Source organism: Cimex lectularius, unplaced genomic scaffold (genome assembly GCF_000648675.2).
Source record: "Cimex lectularius strain Harlan isolate CLEC.00 unplaced genomic scaffold, Clec_2.1 scaffold195, whole genome shotgun sequence".
Classification (NCBI taxonomy): domain Eukaryota; kingdom Metazoa; phylum Arthropoda; class Insecta; order Hemiptera; family Cimicidae; genus Cimex; species Cimex lectularius.
Genome location: NW_019392761.1, coordinates 467,077 through 479,027, shown reverse-complemented (window position 1 = coordinate 479,027; position 11,951 = coordinate 467,077). Strand labels below are relative to the sequence as shown.

Here is an 11,951-nt window from a genome sequence, read left to right as displayed (position 1 = left end):
ATGTATACCAATACAATAGTATGCGAAGTTGAATTAAACCTGATTCCATATAAGAAAAAGTACAAAAACAAAAAGACGCTTTCAGTAAGCCAAAAAGTTGTTTTGTTGGAAAAATCAATTCGGATTTGTTTTAAGCACCTTTTAAGCCGTATCATTCACTTTCTCCTACTCACTTACTCTCTCTCTCTCTCTCTCTCTCTCTCTCTCTCTCATACACACACACCCACGTTCTCTCTATCTTTCTACTCACTCACTCACTCTTTATATCTTTCGCTCATTCTTTTACTATTGTTTCCACTCAGGCTTTCCCTCATTCACTCACTCATTCTCTCTTTCTCACTCAATCTCTCTTTCTCTCCCTCAGTCTATCTCCCTGCTCAATGTCTCGCTCACTCATCACTATTTCTCCCTATCTTTTCTTTTTCTCATATAATCTCCGTCAATCACTTTCACCTACTCATTTACTCTCTCTCTCTCTCAACACACACAACTCACACACACTCAAGCACGCTCTCTATCTCTCAGTCATGCTCTCTCTATCTTACTCATTCTTTCTCTCCCTCACTCACTCTCTAATCAATCAACGAGTGAGTTAGTCTAAGTGAGGGTCATCAAAACCAACTCCAGTAAATTCTACAATTTTTCCAATATTATTTTTTTTCAGTGATCCCCCCCCAAAAAAAAACGCCTGAGCATGGTGGAATCTCTGATGGTACCCTCTGCACAGTTGACACATCTAGCCTTCACGCTACGCATTTCTGTTTTCTGTATGGACAGGTTATGGGCCATTATGGCTGTACCTTTACTTATAAAAAGCTAACAGGATAATCAAAGTTTCAAAAGTACTTTGTTGCTTTGTTTTTGTTTATTTTAATGCATTGCAAGATAAATACAAATAAATTTAATGCAGTCTTTTTTTCAATACAACGACGTTTCATAAGAAATAAGTAACAATTTAAAGATACAATCACTAACAATCTATAAATCTCTCTAATAATACCCACTTCGGAAGAAAATAAATTAAAAATTTGATATAAAAGTGATTTATCACAGACAATAATCCAAAATAATATAAGTTTTAACATATCAAAATATTACGAATGCCTTACAATTAACAATACATAATTGGAAAATTGATGAAACATCTTTGAACAATGATATGGCAACATTATTGTATCAACAAACAGCAAATTACTCTATAAGTTTTTTGAAAATTCACTATTACAACAGTAAAGTTGACAATTTTTGCTCCTATTAGTAGATCCATTTCAAGAAAATAGTGAATTTTCATCACATACGTATGTATATGTACAAATATGAAAGCAGTGTTTCTACTTGCAATAAAGAAATAAAAAACTAGCCACTTTTTAATCTCAGCGTAGCACTATTGTACAATTTTAGCATTAAAATGAAATGAAATTTGATCTAATATATTGGGCATTGTTTAAATCTAATAAAAAAATGTGCTAAAATCCTCTAAAAATATTACAAAGCATTTTTGGCACATTGATTAAAACTTCCGAGGTTGAATTTTACATGACTATTCTAAAAATTTTTGAGGCAATTGTTCAAATACAAACAGATTAGGGCATTTGTAATCACTATTCAACCTTTTGAAGGTACCTAGGATTTTTTTCTAAGTCAAACATGTAACAATTCTGGAAAAACTTACTCCAGGGATTTAATTAACTATGAAATCATATTGCGATAAATTGTTTTTAATACATCTATATACACCAGAGTTCAAGAATGTGTTAATTTTCTTTAAACTTTGAAATTAAACAGCACACTATGACAAATCGATGGAATGAATGTGAAAAAAAAAATTTACATATTGCTTGTGCACCGTTATATTAATTTTGGTTTGCAGTACTGCCTGATAAAGTGATATAACAATAAAATATAAAGTCAAATTAAAATTATGATAATCCCTACATAAGAGCATCTATTTATCCATAAAATTCAGCAGTATTTGTATTGGAATGTAAAATAAGTCCATAGCTTTTTTTTTTCAATAATTCAATTTTATCTATTTGTGTTTTGAAGCAATGTTTATGAGAGCAGCTGGATAAACTTCTTGTGGCGATATTTGGGGTGTCTGAAAAGAATCTGCATCAGGGATATGCAGGGTAAGGCGGGACAGTGACTTCATTCAATTATGCTAATTTTTGAAAGTACTAAATGTCTGTATAAACAGGTGCATTAAGATGATCAAAAATTTTGCATTTCACTTGATAAAAACGTAATTTTCATGAACAATAAAATATCATAGGAAAAATGGTGGATCTCAGGGATATATACACAGGGAGAGACATTCCATTTTGACTTATAAATAGACATGTTCCATTTCAGTTGACCAAAATAGACTGTCACTACAAAATAGACAGTAAAAGTCTTCAGGAAGATGACGGGACGTCAGATTTATAAGTACGGAGAGGCAAGGCAGTGACTTATCCATTTATGCAAATGCTGACAGTGTTAAACGTCTGTATGAGAACGCGTATGAAATTTCAGTTGCTCAAAATAGACAGTCACAGTGAACAATCATGGGAAGGAGTTAAGTCAGGGTTATAAGCAGGGCTAGGTATTGACTTCATCCATTTATGCAAATTTTGGCAGTGGGAAATGTCTGATAAGCAGGTGGGTTAGATGTCAGTTGGTCAAAATAGAATTGTCACAAATGATGACAGGAAGATGTAGTCAAGGTTATAAGCACAGTATGGCACTGATATTTTGTTTCTGCCAACTTTGTAGCTTATCAAGGTGTTGCATTTATTGGATTAAAACAGCCTGTAACAAACAGTTTAAGAGCAAGTTTTAAAATTATTAAGATGTTTACAATTAATACAGAGTATTGAGACTGAATGGGATGAAAAGAGGGTCCTTTTGAACAATGTCCAGAGATGAAAATCCTTGGGCAAATATGGATTTGGCAGTATGAGGGGAGGTGCTTTATTATAAGCTTCTTTCACCCAACCAAACCATTAATTCTAGTGTACTGTATATAATTTAAGAATTAAAGTCAGCAATTTAACCAAAACTAACCGGCATTGGCTAATCGCAAGATTGTTTTGTTTTTTTTTTGCCAGAATAATGCCCCAGAAATCGTAGGAGCTTGGCTGGGACGTGCTACCCACTGGATTCACCTGACATTATTCATTCAGATTTTCACTTATTCCTGGTATTGGAAAACTATATTAATAAGGAAAAACTTTATATAACTAAAGCTGGGTTTCCAGTGAATGAAAATCACTCGCATAGCTCTTCTGCAAAAATTGTCTCTTGTGGATACTACTCTTGGAATAGCCAGGGGCGAGGATGTTTCAGGGTGAGCCGGCTGTCAGTTTCTTAGTGTGCATCAAAGTGCCTCCCATTGTCTGTTTCTCTCCATGTAAATGCAGATGTGTCTCGAGCTACAGATGAACCAAGAGGACCGTATTCGATTTATCCAAGCTACCGATTTTTGTGGGATGCTAAATATAAAAGTAATCATAATAAGGACAAGAGAGGGGATGCATGTTGGGAAATGTGGTGTTTTCATTACTTCTTTTTCTTTTCATTATTAACATAAAGTATCACCATGATACCAAATGCTAATGCTGCAGGAGTTGTATATACGAACAGCATGTTTGACTCGTGCAAACTGATGGCTCACCTTGTTTCACCACGTGGAAATGTAAAACCCGAAACAGCCATTTCGTGAGGGATGGAAACACAGTTTTAGAAGCAAAAAACACATCAAGGCGTTCACTGCTCAAAAACCTGAGACGTTGTGGGAGAACAGGATTACAAAATTATATGGAAGATGGATTCAAATGAATTTGAATTTATCATTAAAAAAGCCTCGGACTTATTTTACAACTTGATACTATGTTTAAATCCATGTAGCAATCATACATTTCAATCTCCTGCATTGATGAAACATGGGAAAATGATATCACTTAATTGGGTCGTAAATGTGGATTACTTCCGTTTTAAAAATGGTTAATTTTATAATTTAAGCACTCGCGACATATCGCTTTCCTATGAAAGTAATACTGATTGTTTTTTGCAATTCAGGGACATAATGAAATTGTAATCAAACATTATGACATTATAACGTTAATACATCTTTAAAATTTCAAATTAAATGGCGGTAATTAAAAGTTCCTTGACAATCTAACAGTGGACATTTAATCTATTTTTAATAAGGTACTAAAACTTTGGCTGAAATTTTGATTTTGGTTGTATTTTTTTTTTTTTTTGACAATTATTTTACTAATAGACTAGATTTTTCTTTCCTTTTTCTTCTATATGGTTATTTGCATCCATACTTTAGGTATAATATTAAAATAATTATTTTATTATAGACCATTCAACAGTGGTGACAGACTGTCATTAAAATTGGTTTTCAGATGGTTTTCACTGTTAATCTAATTACTGTTCTAGTTTAAATTTTATATTACTGTTAATTACCAAATTGATTATTCACTCTCTCATTCTGAGGTAATTGTTTACTTATGATTAATTAAAACAACTAAATTTTATTACCTTACATTATTTATTAGGCCTTTTCGAATTTTGTAGAAAAATAGTCTTAAAAAAAGTTAATATCTTTCAGTGTTAAAAATAGACCACTTTTCAAGCAATCAATTTTTTTTTTAACTAATTTTTAATTTTAGAAATACGAATGACTAAGAACTAAAAAGCTTTTTTTTCACTTTTATGTTTTTTCTGGGGAAATTTTATAGCCTAAGCCAGCCATTTTCTGTGGATTAGGATACACCGGATTTTCTATGGCGCCTTCTCCAAATTTCAATTCCAAAAAGTCATGAATATTGTTCGGGGCAGAAACTGTACGACCTACAAAATCTATACTGGACAAGGGTTTCAAATAATGCTCTGGAAACTCCATGTCTTGTCTGTGTGTTTTAAACCAAGTACTTTTGGTCATCGTACCGTTTCGAGAATAAAACGGAAATATATCGACATGGAGTCTGTTTATTTGACTGAAATGCACTCGGAAAAAGTCTCCTTCCATGGCTTTTTCCCAAATAAAACCTTGTTCGTCTGCTGTAGGTTTTGTTTTAGCTCTTAAAAGCCATATACATCTACTGATGTCTTCCTTGTAAATACCAATATCGACGTCGTAGTCCCATGGTAAGATGTCACCTGACCTTATGGCACCGAGAAGGCTTCCTCCTTCCAGCCAGTAACGTGTTTGAGATTGCTCCAATTGTTGAAAAACGTGTCTCGCCGTTCGCCTCAATCCTGCTAAACAGCAAGGAGGAGTCCATTTACCTTCCCAGAGGTACTGCGGCGTGTCGTCGACGACTGTACCGAAACAACGTGGCGTATCTCTCCGACACCCATACCACTCTACAAGTCCATTTTCACGCACCACTTTCTTTAAGCCCAAGCTTCTAAACATATTGTGGGTCCTATCCTTTTCAAGCTGCTGAGCTTTCCACTGATTGTGCGGGTTGCTGTAAAGTTCTTTGCCGCTACCAAAAGGAAGGTCTCTGATCACTCTTGTCTGAAATAAAACAACGGTTTTAAACATAGGAATACATAAAATAGTTGTTTAAAATAGGAAAATATGTATTAATTAAAAAAAGTCAAAACCACACAGTTTATATATAAAATGTTTTTTTACCATCTATACTTGAAATAAACCAAACTTTTGTTGAGGAAATCTTATATTCTAGTGGAAATACTTGGTATTAAAGGGGACAATTTTTTTTTTACATTTTTATTTGGGGGTGGTTAGGGGTAGAAGAATCAGGTAATAAACATTTTCTTTTTAAATGTCTTATTTTTACAACCAAACCTATTTCCGGTATGCTAAATATGAATAAACCTAAATACTCCTGTTGTACCGGCACAAGTTCTTCACTGAAGATGGCGCAATGCCAAAAGGCGTTTGAATAACTCAAAAATCCATGACTGGAGACAGATCCAGTAAGTTGACCCTGTGCCGGTTCAACATGAATTCACCGACTAGTAGACAAAACCCCATCATCAACTCAAACCTAAACAATTTAAAATTTAAGGGTTGTGCATTAATTTTGTCCATCAGTTAATTATATTTTTTTAGTTTTATTAATTATTTATTAGTTATCTAAACTAGTTTTTCATTCAATGTAGGAAAGATTGAGAAGAAAAATTGGTGTCGCGAACAGGACTTGGACCCACAACCTAAGGGCCTAAGGGTCAGTACCCAGGCACTTTCAGACAAGTGGTACGACTTTTAACCAGACACTGGCATCTGAGAAAACATCTATATAACATGAGCATATATAATGATGATCCCATTTGCAGATTATGTAATGAGGTGGGAGAAACAGCCACCCATATCATCTTCAGATGCGAAAAAACCTAGGGAATGAAATTGTAGCAGCAACAGTCAATGACCTAATACTTTTGAGAAGAAGAATATTGTTGATTGCACTTAACCTGGGACTAGGAAGGTAGAATAAGCCAGAAGGCTGCAGTGCCTGGGGAGCAGAAAACCCGCTTCCTAATATCCTCATCATTATCATCAATCGTTAAAGACTTAAAAGAAACACCTCAAAAACTACCATAACTGCTTTCAACAAGAAAGGAAACAGAAATACAAGGCCTACACTTCTATAACGAAATGCTGCAGTTAAAAAATGAGGTTAAATACCTATGAATAATCAACCTGAAACCCTCACCTGCAGCAAACCATAACAAAAAGTAAAATATTGCTGTTGACCACAAGAAGACCCCTAGGCAAACGTGGGGATTAAAACCTAAAATGGACCATTGGCTATACATGGCAGTAATAAGACCCAAAATAGCCTATGGATCATTAATCTGGTAGAACAAAGGTCAACAGAAAGTTACTACTCAAACTCTAGGCAACATACAAAGATTAGCAAACCTATAAGAATGAAATGTCAATGAAAAAATACCCTCAATCGCACTAAAAACTCTGCTAAACCTACCTGGCACTGGAACCTAACCTATGGCACCTAACCATCCCTAACCATGTTCATACACGAAGAAGCTAGGAAAAACTCAATTCAGCTCCAAAAACAATCAAATTGGATGGGAACTAAACAATTCGGGAACATGACCATAATTAATATAATCAGACAACCATTCGTAAAATTGGGGATTATACGATCCCAAAAACATTCTTTACAACATTCTTTACAACATCCTATAAAGTCTCGACAGACTATAAAGGAGAGGCAGAATTCAGGAGAGCATATGGTATATATTTAAATGGCTCCAAAACAAACAAAAGAACCGGATCGGGTGTTTTCTGAATCAAAATATCCAATAGAGACCAAATAGACCAAAATATGACCAATCATCAAGCATTAGGGAAGTACACGTCGTCCTTTCAAGCAGAAATATATGCCATCAATGCTTGTGCCCTAGAAAATCTTAAAAGAGGTTACACTGGCAAAAAAAATCTTCATAAGATCGGATAGCTAAGAATAGCTATTAAAGCATTAGCGTGTAAAAAAATCACATCAAAATTAATCAGTGAATGCATCCGAAATTGCAAAACCTGGAAAACAGCAATGATAGAAGATATCTTGGGTGCCAGGAGACAGAATTTTGGGTAACGGAAAAGCAGATATCCTGACCAGAGGGGATCTGCAAGACCAAACATAGGCCCCGAACCTTAATTTAACCGGTCACCGGCATCTGAGAGAACATTTACATAACATGGGTATATAAAACGATGATCCCATCTGCAGATTATGCAATGAGGATGAGGAAACAGCCACCTATATCATCTTTGAATATGAAGCAACGCCTCAATGAAGACATAACCTAGCATACAGAAAAAACCTAGGGAATGAAAATGAAGCAGCAAAAGTCAAGGGCCTAATACTTCTGAGAAGAGTCGATTGCACTGAACTAGGGAACTAGGAACGTAGAAAAAAGCTGCATATCCACTATGTTCAAGAACAAGTAGCACTCTGTGATCCTGTAGCCACTTCAAGTGGGGACGAGGCCACGAAGTGGTTGCTCTGCAAGAGATCCACAGTGTTCACCCGAACGTGGATGGATTAACATGTCATCCAAGATAGTGGCTAATGCAGCATGTTTTTAGTGAGTAAATTTCTATGAAAAGAGATCTAACCATGACTTCCAGTTTGATTGATTTTTTTTAACAATTTCTCGCCATGCGTCTTCTTTCAGGACGCAATTTTTTTATAATTGGAGCCTTTAGGATCCCACAATAATGGATATTTTTCGTTCAATTCGATAAGAACGAGGCATTTTTCCTCCGGCCAGTTTATGATTTCGGAGATTGCACAATGTGATGTTAGGTAAGACATTACATAACGTTCCTCACTGGCATCCACGAACGTACTGTGCTCCCCTTTGAGTTTGCCCCAAAAACCGATAGCTATTGGAACGTTCTCGAATGTTCGCGAACTGTTACACTCTCTGAGCGCAGAAGTGTACACACTAAAGAGGAACCTGGTTCGCGAACATAGTGGGTAGGCAGCTTAAACAAGAAGACTGCAGTGCCTTGGCAGCAGAAAAACCCGGTTCCTAGTATCCTCATTACCCTCACCATCCACCACTTGAGCTATCGTGACTTCTGTCCTTGAGACATCAAGTCCAAATATTATAATTTTATATTTTAACCAATTTACCAACAAGATACTGTTTGTGTCAAGTTCCATGGCATGCGGTGGTGGTCCTACATCTACAATCTGTTTGCAGCTTTGATCTGTAGGACAGGTATATATACATATTATGCAGAATGGGCGACCAAGACCCGAGGGGTTAAATGTGTGGGTAGACTCGTACCCCATCCCTAAAAGGTCCGGGACTTGGTTGCTCACGTGTCCTGCATAAATCTCTTGGACCTGTTCACAAACCTCAAGATTTTGGACCATTTAATCTCGGGGAGTGATTTGGTGATGTACTCTCCTTCAAAGATTTCAAATCTAGACCTAGCATACCCATCACACTCTGCGAGGTAGTGCCTTGCCGTTTCTTCTTTTATTTCGTAAAAACGGCAAAAGGGATCTGGTAGAATACCCATTATGGAGAGGTGTCTTCTCAGTGGGCAGTGGCCGTCAGGATACCTATCAGCCTCCTAATTCCCTTCCTTGAGATAGAGAATAGCCATTTCGATTCTGCTGGTTTGATCGCCTTAACAAAATCTTTCGATTGCCTGTGTCCAGGAGATAAATTCCACTCCCTAAGGAATTGTTTCATGCACCAATTGTTGCTACTCTCTTTCGCAGTGCTCATAGAGTGTGGTAATACCGGTTGTGGCCTGACAAACGCAGTATTAGAACCTTCTTTGGCTAGGCCGCCTTTTCATTGCCATGGTGTCCTTTAAGTGCTGGTATCCAAATAAGGGTCACCTTGTTCTCAAACCTGGAAAAGATCCTATTGATAAAATCTACAGTTTCCTCCACCAGTCATGAGGTTGACAAATCTTTTTGCAGTGACCTAAGACTAGCCTGACTGTCAGAAAAAAATTTAATTTCTTTTTCCCTTAATTTTATTTTCCATAAGTGTTCTACAATACACATTAATGGCCCAGATTTCCGCCTGAAAAACTGAGGTGTTATTACAAAGAGGGGAGGAGACTGACATTTAGGGTTTTTAAAATTACCTAATGTTCTTCTCCTGCTAAACATTATCAATTCTAGTTTAGCAGGATTAATTGATAAACCTTTGTCACAACACCACCCATAAAGCAATCCCATGGCGTTTTCCATCAGTAATGAAAGAGTCAGAAGATCCCTACCTGTGAGCATTATGGTACCATCATCTGAAAATAATTGACTGTAGAAACCTGAATTATTCAGAAGTTCTATTAAGCTGTTTACTGTAATTAACCATAAAAGAGGTGACAAACAGCCTCCTTTGACATTAATTCTAAGAGTGTTACCACCTAAGCACATCCTTCCTTCCAAGTAGGTCTTCACCCATCTAGTAAGGTGATGGTCGACATTGTAATTATCTAATGCAAAAAGTATCAGCATTATCAAACGCCCCTTGGATATCGAAGAAGCATAGTGTATATTCATTATTAAATAATGATTTCTCAATCCTGCCTATCAGTGAATCTATGGTCTATTTGCAGCTTTGATCTGTAGGACAGGTAAAACAGAAGAAGATGAAAGTCAAAAGACAATAGTCGTACCTTGATCCCTTTGGCTGCAGCTTGGACGTAAAACGAATCCGGGAACGGTAGCATGAATGGATCCGTAAGGGTTTTGAGTATGTCCGTCCTGAGGAGTGTGGCGTGTTTCCCTTTGACGAAATCACACTTGTCATCGTTGGATTCTTCGAACTGTATTATCCACTCTTTCGGATTGATGTGGGTGTTGAGGCATCCGACGGGTTTCGTCGCTTTGAACGTCGCGGCGACTATCTCGTTTTTCCCTTCGTCGATCGTCTTGAACATCTTCTCCAGTGTCTTCTTCGTGTGGATCCTCGCCGAGTCCGGCATGAAGAGGACGTAGTCGCCTTTCAACTGGAAGACCGGTGTCCTCGATTCGAACGAGTTGTTCAAGCTAGACTGAAGATAGACGTGCCTCACGTTTTGGAAAAGTGTGTTGGAAGTGTTGAAAAGTAGTGGCGGGTAAGGAGGCGAGTCGGTCACGATCAGTATGTTGATTTTAGGGTAGGTGGACGTTATGGACCTCACCGTGTTGGGGATGTCGTTTTCGAAGTTCTCGAAGCCCCGGATGACGATGGTGATGTTTTTCTGCACCACATCGTTCATCGTCGGAGGCCTCTTCGCCTTCACCCTTTTTTGAACGGTCGTCGATTGGCCGTACTGCCCGGTCGAGACGCCGGCCAGCTCGTTCTGGCTCTTCAGCAGGACCCAGACGAAGTAAAACGCGACGACGTTGAGTAAAACCACAGAGAGGGCCAAAAGCTTGGCGAAACGGATTCTCATCTTTTCCTAGCTCGCTGTTCTTTTATTATCAAAATCCGTTCCAACGGAAATAACAGCCAGACGTCGTTCCCGGTGTCCGCCTCGAGGGGAAAAACCGACGCCCGTTCATTCCGACTCTAGAGACGGGCCTTCTGCCGAACAAGACTCTCCACGACATTCAATGGATTATCAGATTGGTTTAGTTTGTTTGCAACCTCCGTAAACGGTTACCCGCCGTTTGTCCGCCTACATGCAACTATTTCCGTTACGTCACAACCCGGGAATCGTTTCGTCGTCCAAATCACGGTCATTGTTTTCAATCCAGACCTTAAGTTAATATTTATTTATTATACAGGCAAAACCTATTAAAAATATGCAATAGTTGCCTTTGGTTTTATTTTAGGTCAGATCTGCACATATTTACTCTTTTCATCAACTATATTTTTTCTATTCTTAAACACTCACCTCTTCTTCTCTTTGCTAATAGATTAAATTTTTTCATGCCTATTAATTCCAAACTCTAAAGATGACCACATACTACTTCAAGTGGACTTGAATGTTTTTTATCGCTGGTCTTTAAAGAACCACCCTTTTTTAATATGGATAAATGTTAAGACCTAAACATTATGGAAGTAATTAGAACTAAAGGAGGAACAAATTACTAACATAGATTATTTCAACATCTTGAGATGCAGTCTGGTGTGATGTAGGTTAGAAAGCCATTTTCTTGATCTTGCCAACGTTTCAATCTTTATTTAGATCATCTTCAGGGGCTGGGATTTATAAACACTGTTTCAATTATACAAATACTTATAAGATATTAATATGAATTGATACAATATTGTACAAAATATAGAACTTTTAGGTTTAAACAAAGCATTTGTCTGTTATATATAAGGTCAAATCTGCACATTTTTAATGCTTTCATCAACGATATTTTTTCTATTTTAAAACAGTCAACTTCTCTTCTTTTTGCTGATGGCTTAAAATGGTTATTCTTATTATTTCTAAACTAAGATGACCACTTACTACTTCAAGCAGACTTAAATGCTCTTTGTCGCAGATCTTT

General features: G+C 37.0%; 1 protein-coding gene across 1 annotated transcript; it reads right to left on the bottom strand.

Moving 5' to 3' along the window:
• Window positions 1-3,074: 3,074 nt before the first annotated feature.
• Window positions 3,075-11,118, bottom strand: LOC106663340 (fukutin-related protein). Its single transcript, XM_014388115.2, has 2 exons — window positions 10,142-11,118; window positions 3,075-5,515 (listed from the first exon to the last, which is right to left on the bottom strand). The coding sequence occupies exons 1-2, from the start codon at window positions 10,901-10,903 to the stop codon at window positions 4,703-4,705; spliced, it is 1,575 nt and encodes a 524-aa protein (XP_014243601.1). The 5' UTR covers window positions 10,904-11,118; the 3' UTR covers window positions 3,075-4,702.
• Window positions 11,119-11,951: the final 833 nt, after the last annotated feature.

Coding starts and splice junctions, on each gene's coding strand:
- LOC106663340 (XM_014388115.2), bottom strand. CDS start 10,903: ATGAGAATCCGTTTCGCCAAGCTTTTGGCCCTCTCTGTGGTTTTACTC. Junction 5,516..10,141: donor CTGCAGCCAAAGGGATCAAG/GTACGACTATTG, acceptor GTTTTATTTCAG/ACAAGAGTGATCAGAGACCT.